An 8,313-nucleotide genomic window follows, 5' to 3' on the forward strand; every position below is an offset into this window, starting at 1 on the left:
ACATAGTATTTTAGGCTCTGCAGACCATATGGTCTCTGTTGTAACTATTCAGCTCTGCCAATTACCCAACTCCTGCCATTGTAGTGTGAAAGCAGCCACAGATGATATGTAAATAACTGAGTGTGGCTGGGTGCCAATAAAACTTTATTCACGGACGCTGACATTTCATATTCTTCTCATGTCATGAAATGTTCTTTTGTTTTTTGTTTTTTTTTAATCAACCACCAAAAAAAATACAAAAATCATCTTGGCTTGTGTGACAAACAAAAACAGGTGGTAGACCTGATCTGGTTCCCGGGTCATGGTCTGCTGGCCCCTGGCTTAGCAGATACCACAGACTGGTTACTTTGTCCATCCCCTCTGTCCCAATAAATTTGTGTCTAAATCATCCCTGGTGGAAAGACTACTAATGTTTATTTAAAGATAGGGACAGGGGCGCCTGGGCAGCTCAGTCGGTTGAGTGTCCCACTTCGGCTCAGGTCATGATCTCGCGGTCCGTGAGTTCGAGCCCCGCGTCGGGCTCTGTGCTGACAGCTCAGAGCCTGGAGCCTACTTTGGATTCTGTGTCTCCCTCTCTCTCTGTCCCTACCCTCCCCCTTTTTCTCTCTCTCTCTCAAAAATAAATAAACATTAAAAAAATTAAAGACAGGTACATATTGGGGCACCTGGGTGGCTCAGTTGGTTGAGCTTCCGACTTCGGCTCAGGTCATGATCTCATGGTTCACGAGTTCGAGCCCCACATCGGGCTCACTGCTGTCAGGGGAGAGCCTGCTTCAGATCCTCTGTCTCCCTTGCTGTCTGCCCCTCCCCCACTTGCACGCATGTGCGTGTGCACGCGCTCTCTCTCAAAAATAAATAAAAACGTTAAAAAAAAAAAAAGACAGGGACGTATGATAGCCCCTCTTAAAAGACCACTCTGATGCCTAGAATCCCCAGTTATGAAAAAGAAAGAGTACAATGAATGTGCTTTGGAAAACCTTCCGAGTTCTACAGAGTGCTAGGTGTGTTGCTATTATTATTTGAATCATTATCACGTCCTTTCTTGTGGCTAATCTGATTGACTCGGGCAGGCTAATTTCTTTGGTTCTTTTCTTTAGGAACACAGCACAGATACTTCCCGTTCCAATTCTTTTCGCTTTTATTCTTAATTCTGATTTTCTACAATGATGCATCATCTCTGGGGTTCTTATTCTCCGAGGTTCTTCCCGGAGAACCAGCACAACATCATGATCTAACCGGTAGATACAGATGTATTTACTTAAGGCCACTGCACAATGATTAAAAAAGCAAACAAACAGACCACCAAACATCTTCAGGAGTTGCCGGTGAAGGTGGTTGTCCGATTCTTTTCATTCTGTTCTGCCTCTTCCTGTGACAGTGGCATACTAAACACGGGTGGGCTCAGGATATTTGCATATATTCTGGGTACAGACAATGACACAGGTGCCGGATCACAAGGTCCGAGTCTTTTGTGACGGGTACAGCCAGGACGCTGATACCACCAGCAAATCCCAGCTCTGGGGCCCAGCTCTTGCTTGCCCCGCCTTCTCCCTTTGAGTCCTAATATCTAGCTCCTGACCCAGGCTGCCCCTGCTTAGCTGACAATATCAGACAAGATCACAGCCGTAGGCAGTACAGCTGCTGGCAGAACCTGGTGGCCCCCTCCGCAGCTGCTGCTTCCCGTGTCTGTGAAGTGCCTGGCTTGTCAGCCACATCCCCTCCCTGGAGCAGAGTCTTTGTTAACCAATTCCACCTCGGCCCACTGAGCGGAAGATGAAACGCCAAGAGCTCCTCCAAAACCAACAAAGACAGCAGCCATTACCGAGTCCCCTCCCCAAGGTGACTCTGGGAGCTGGCTTGCCGTGCACTTTAAACCCCCGAGAGGAGAAAACGGGAGCCTGGGATGGGAGGTGGCTGACGCGGGGTGCGCTGCCTGCCCCTCCCGATTCCTGCTGGCTCCATCCGGCGCCCTGGCCTCCTATAGGAATGGATGGAAATCCCCTATCACCAGCTCCTTACATCATGTCCGAGGCTTTAGTCGGCCAGAGGAGTCAACAAGGCCCTTGGGAGGATTCTTCGATTACCTCTTCCTAGTGCTGGATCCGGCTGGGGTTGGAGGAAGATGCCCGTTCACACCACACGCTCTGCGCTCAGCTGACCGCGTACTGGGAGCTGGTAGCTGCACTCCTTCCAGGGTTCCCTGACAACCCAGCTTCGCTTCAAGGTGCTCTCTTTCTAGGCCAGCCCTGACCAGGCATTTCCTGGACAATTTTTTTTTTTTTTCCTTGCGACGGCCTTGTCTCCTCTCATTCCTCCCCTCCCCTAACTTTGTAGCCTAGGTCTGAGCAGAAAGAGAGCACAGGGAGACCCAGAGCACAGGGGTGAGAAATTGATGCAGAACTAGCCGGTCTGTTTATTGGGATCTAGGAAAAGCCATTAAGAAAATAAGCATTTAAATGATTTCAATCAGCCCATGGAAGTCATCTATCTTCATACTGGGGGGAAAAGGCCCATTCTCTGATCCCGGTTTTGACTGACTGATTTCCAATTCTCTAAGCATTTCCCACAGGAGCCTCTCACCTATCTCCCATAATGACAGGCCTTTGCATTTCCAGGCAGTGTTTTACATTTATTTCCGATTTGCTCATAATGGTCAAAAATCTCTCTCCAATCGGAGGCATTTCTCCAGCCGTGCGCGGTTTCCCTCAGGCCAAATAGCTCAGCTGTGATCCACGGAAAATGAGAATTTCCCAAACGCATCTTCGGACCAGGGGAGGGTCCAGCATCACAAATTCAGATGGAAAATTTCCCACTGTTAGATCAATATCTGGGCTAAGAAATAAATGCCACAGGGGCAGAGAGCTGGAGCAAAATGATTACAATTGGCACAATTACACTCACCGGCGGAATCAGCTCACTGATTACTCCTAGGGACGGGAGCGCCCGCTTCATCCACCGCAGGATGGCTTGGGAATTAGAACATCACTCAGCGTTTCATAATTCGACTGATTTGCCCGTTGTCTTGGCATGAGTTTGTTTTCCCCATACAGTACATTCCTGTAAGAGGGGTTCTTACTTCAAGGGAAGAAAGAAGGAAGAAAGGGAGGGAGGGTGGGAGAGAGGAAGGGAGGAAAGAAAGTGACCGAGTCTCCGAGTCTACGGGGAGAGACCGAGAGATGGAGGTTGCTCTGTTGCAGGCAGGGGTTGGAATACGTTGCTCTGAAATTTCTGAGCCAGGGATCTGACATTGTAACCACGGAGGTGAGGGTTCAGCCAGGTCTTTCCCAGAATTCTCCCCAGCCACAGCCCCAGAGGGTAGAAAGGGCTCAAGAACATATCCTTGCATGACTTCTGAATCATCCTCTCCACTGAGAAGTCTACCAGGCAAGTTTTCATTCCCTGAGAACCCATCTGAAATCCTTTTGGGGGCCACGGGGAAAGGACCCGGCTGGTGAGTGGGGATTCAACAGCATCTTTCCTCTGCTAAGCTTTGAAGAGGCAGAGGCTCTCACTGCTTTCTCACCAGTGGTGGATGCCGGGTAGGCGGGGGCCGCGGCCAATGGATTGGCCACGCTGCGCGGCTCTGTGTACTGACACCGGCCCTGGGGCCTGCTGTGTCCCTACCCCCTCCCAATCTTCTCTTTAATCCCCCAACCAGATAATGTGGGATTTGGAAGCATGTAATATCCATGAGACTCCATTATAGGCTATTACGAGCTTTATACACAGTACCTGGGGGATGTACCAGGCTGATGCTGGTCACTGCGGCTGCCGAAAGCGAGAAGGGACTACAGCAACAGTCCCGAGGTCCAAAGTGACCCTTCTATCGTTTAGATCAGTTTCCACCAAAAGGGAGCTCTGGTCTCTTGTGACAGAGAGACAGGAAAGTATTCAGGAGAAACAGATTTCACTCCCCCAGAGAGTAAGAAGCATAAAAGGACGTATAGGGAGAGACAAAAGCATAAAGTCACTGAATTAATTGCAGGAACCCTAAGAGACCATCTACTGGTGTTTCTGCAGGAGGGTGCTATTGGCATTAGGGTAGGATCTTCCTGAGCATTGCAGGTTTAGCGTCCCCGGCCCCTGCCCACTAAATATGAGTGGCAACGCCTAGGCACTGTGATGACTAAATAAATGGCCCGTGCCATTCACATGCCCTAGGGTCGGGCGGTACCACCCCGGGGTGGTACCACCGATGGTCCAACAGGCACGTGTTCCAGGGGAACGTGGGGCCTGGAAGAGTGTGCAACAAGAGCAAGGTCCCGGGGATGTCCCAGGACGGGACCCAGAGCCAGGTGTCCCGATTTAGGATCCTTTCCACAAGACAGGCAGCCCCCAAGGAGGAACCAAGCACAGGCCAGCGCAGCAGGGGACAATAAGTCATATGACAAGAAAAGGGACAAAGGAAAAGAAACAGCAGGGGGTGGCGTGGGGGCAAAGAGACTAGAGATCAGGGGCACGTGGGTGGCTCAGTGAGGTTAAGCATCTGACTCTTGATTTCAGCTCAGGTCATGACCTCACGGTGTGTGAGTTTGACCCCCGAGTTGGGCTCTGCGCTGACAGCACTAAGCCTGCTTGGGATTCTCTCTCCCTGGCTCTCTGCCCTACCCCCACCCACACTCTCAATCTCTCTCTCAAAACAAATAAATAAACTTAAAAAGAATACAGATCAGAATAGTGAATGGATCAAGGGAGGGAGGAAGAGGAAGAAACACCTTTCCAGGTGAGGATTTCAGATGTCTGCCCTATGGAAGGACAAGCAAACCAACAGTGAGAGCCCAGGGTGGACTTAGGAATGGGCTGGCAGTCCACTCAAGAATACTGACCGCGACCCTAACAACAGCATTGAGATGACTTTACCCATTCTTTTTATTGTTAATTTTTTAAATCTTTTTAAGTAAGCTCCACGCCCAGTGTGGGGCTTGAACCTACGTTCCGGACATCAAGAGTTGTGTGCTCTGCTGACTGAGCCAGCCAGGCGCCCCTGACTTTACCAGTTCTTTGAACAGGAGGCTGAGACCTCCTTGATGGGACCCTTGCTGAAGAATGAGACAGAAGGGCCCAGGACCCTGACTCATACCCTCACTCACGTGCCTTTTTCTTTCTTTTTTTTTTCCTTTTCTTTCTTTCTTTCTTTCTTTCTTTCTTTCTTTCTTTCTTTCTTTTTACAGGCAGACGGGGCTACTGCTGCTGGGAATGAAGGAGAATTCAGAATTAAAAACGATCCAGGCTACTTTGTCTAGACAGGGGGTGGAGCACCAGTGCCTTTCAGCTGAGGAGCTGAAACAACGTTTCCCCAATGTTCTGTTGGCTAGGGGAGAAGTGGGGGTCTTGGACAAGTCCGGAGGAGTTCTCTATGCAGACAAGGCCCTCAGAGCCCTGCAGGTAGTGTGTGCGGCTTTTGGGGCAACGCAGCCCCTGCGGTGGTTCCAATCTGCCGTCTCCCAATCACCTTGGCCGGATGAGGGCCTTTGCCCTGCTGGCTTCATTCTCGACCTTTTGGGCAGGCGGTCTTATAGGCCCTGCTAGGCCTGGTCTTTACGGGACAGGGGGTCTGGAGACGGAGCCCTCTCTTCCGCCCTAAGTGAAGGACTTTGTTCACCAGGGTGAACCACATAACTATGTAACTAACTTGCCCTTCCCCGCTGCCGCCCTTTTTAGGATGCAATTCGACATTTGGGAGGCCTAGTGTGCGATGGAGAGAAGGTGATGGAGATAAAACCGGGGTTCCCAGTCACAGTGAAAAGTACGGCCGGGATCTACCAAGCCAAGAGCTTGGTCATCACAGCGGGCCCTTGGACCAACCAGCTCCTCCGTCCCCTGGGAATAGAGCTGCCTCTGCAGGTAAGGGGAGCTGGAAGCCTGAGTGTTGGTGCTTAAGAGAAGAAACCTTGGCGTCAGACGGACTCAGGTCTGAGTCCTGGATCTGCCACTTGCTACCAGATGACCTTGGGCAAATTAGGATACCTCATGAGCCTCAGTTTTATAACCTGTCAAATGGGGATATGACATGAGAATTAAATGGAGAATTATGGAGAATTAAATTATGTAATAAATATGAAGCCCTTAGGAAATGGCTTGACCTGTAGTAAGCATTCCATAAATCTGAGGTATTATTAACTCCGGGAGGGGGAGAGAGAGAGAGAGAGAGAGAGAGAAGTACGGCCGGCTGTAAATAAATATTAAAAAAACAAGACTGGAAGAAGAGACAGATGCAGAGATCTTTGTACCTCATATCAAAATGTAACATGTCGGGAGCCTGGGTGGCTCAGTTGGTTGAGCGTCCGACTTTGACTCAGGTTGTGATCTCACGGTTCGTGACTTTGAGCCCCATATTGGGCTCGCTGCTGTCAGCACAGATCCTGCTTCAAATCTCCGTCCCCCTCTCTCTCTCTGCCCCACCCCCACTGGTTCTCTCTCTCTCTCTCTCTCTCTCTCTTTCAAAATCAATAAATAAACTTAAAAAAAACAATGGAACATGTCAATGACGTGAGAATTGGGTGAAACAACGATGGACAAGTTAAGAGGGGGCACCCAGCTTGTATTCAAGAGGTACAGGACCCCAGAAGAAACTGTTCTTTTACAGTTTCAGGGCTTCCCCCCCCTTTTTTTAATGCTTATTTATTTTTGAGAGACAAAGAGAGCGTGCGTGGGGGAGGGGCAGAGAAATCAGGAGACACTGAATTCGAAGCAGGTGCCAAGCTGTCAGCAAAAGCCCGAGGCGGTGAATCGTGAGTTCATGACCTGAGGTGAAAGTCGGACCTTAACCGACTGAGCCACCCAGGCGCCCCCATGGCTTTCCCCCTTTATCTCCCACTTCCTCTCTCTGCTTCAAGACCCTGCGAATCAATGTGTGTTATTGGCGAGAGAAGGTTCCCGGAAGCTACAGTGTGTCCCAGGTCTTTCCTTGCTTCCTAGGCCTGGGCCTCAGCCCGGCTCCCCACCACATCTACGGGCTGCCCTCTGGAGAATACCCAGGGCTGATGAAGGTGAGCGGAAAGGCCCAGAGAAGGCTGGCAGGGGCCCATGCAGATTTGGGCCAGCTGCTCTAATGTCCTTTTCAACAGATCCCTCAGAACCCCCCTCCCTTTTGGGGAGCAGAAGGAGCAGGAGAAGAATACTTCACCATTCCCTATTTGCAGCACAAGACCCCCAGCTGTCCTGAGGCAGCAAAGGGAGCCCTTCCTTTGCAAACACAGGGTTGGAGGGGGAAGGAACAGCTAAGGCAACCTCGAGTGGCAACACACACAGCATCGGTCAGGACTGGGGAAGGCTGGGATGATGGATGGGAGCCCTTTGTGAGAGCCTGCCCCCTGGGCTGGGGGGTGTGCAGGAAGGCCGGCCCTCGCAGCTCACACCGCTCTGATTGGGAGCTAGGTCTGCTATCACCACGGCAACAATGTAGATCCTGAGGAGCGGGACTGCCCGGAAGCATTCTCAGACATCCAAGACGTCCAGATCCTGGGCCGCTTTGTCAGAGATCACTTACCTGACCTAGAGCCCACGCCTGCCCTTTTGGAGCCCTGCTTGTACACGGTAAGGGTGTGGGCGGCAGGGCAGGCCCCTCTCACAGCCCCGGAGAACAGGGGAAGGAGACAGAACTCAGCACTGCTCAGGCTCACATCTAATTGACCCCTGACATGATATGTGACTTGAAACAAATGAGCTTATTTCCGTGGGTCGGTTCACCTCTACCGGAGAAGCCCCGCTAGAGGTTATTCATATTCCTTTTCATTAGCACACGAGGCTGATGCCTGGCTGCCCCTCGCTATGTTTCCCAGAAGAGCTCTAAAAGATTTTTTGGCAAGATGTTCTAGTTGAACAGGCCTTAGGGACGAAGAGAAGAGACAGATGTCACCAGGGCCTGAGGCATCTTGGCTAAAGTTAGTTTACACGCATTAACTGAGCACCTACTGTGTTCATAGCTCTGTCTGAGAAGAGAGGCAGATGGACAAATGAGAAAGACTGTCGCACCCGGAGGGGGCACTGGCATGCAGAACGCATCCTTGTGCCCTGTTCCCATTTTTTCTGGAAAGCAACCCAGCCTGGTCCCCTCCCTCCCTTGCCTGCGGCTCTTCCTCTTCTTTCTATCCTCAGAGGACACAGGTGTGATCGTTTCTTTCTAGAACACCCCTGATGAGCATTTCATTCTTGATCGACACCCAAAGTATGACAACGTTGTCATCGGTGCTGGATTCTCTGGTGAGCCTGAGCAGGGGAAGACGTGCCTTAAAGCTGACCTATTTCAGTACCAGGCAGAATGTTGTTTCTTTCTTTCTTTCTTTCTTTCTTTCTTTCTTTCTTTCTTTCTTT

General features: G+C 50.7%; 1 protein-coding gene across 2 annotated transcripts in view; it reads left to right on the forward strand.

Moving 5' to 3' along the window:
- The window catches only part of PIPOX (pipecolic acid and sarcosine oxidase), a 40,706-nt gene that overhangs the window by 31,788 nt on the left and 605 nt on the right, over positions 1 to 8,313 (forward strand). For both annotated transcript variants that reach the window (XM_049636683.1, XM_049636684.1), the window contains exons 3-8: positions 5,172 to 5,385; positions 5,662 to 5,844; positions 6,837 to 6,989; positions 7,068 to 7,256; positions 7,378 to 7,536; positions 8,127 to 8,202. In XM_049636683.1, the coding sequence (XP_049492640.1) occupies positions 5,172 to 5,385; positions 5,662 to 5,844; positions 6,837 to 6,989; positions 7,068 to 7,256; positions 7,378 to 7,536; positions 8,127 to 8,202 (974 nt within the window). The remainder of the gene's footprint in view (positions 1 to 5,171; positions 5,386 to 5,661; positions 5,845 to 6,836; positions 6,990 to 7,067; positions 7,257 to 7,377; positions 7,537 to 8,126; positions 8,203 to 8,313) is intronic.

The sequence above is a fragment of the Panthera uncia genome, chromosome E1 (genome assembly GCF_023721935.1).
Source record: "Panthera uncia isolate 11264 chromosome E1, Puncia_PCG_1.0, whole genome shotgun sequence".
NCBI classification, from domain to species: Eukaryota; Metazoa; Chordata; class Mammalia; order Carnivora; family Felidae; genus Panthera; species Panthera uncia.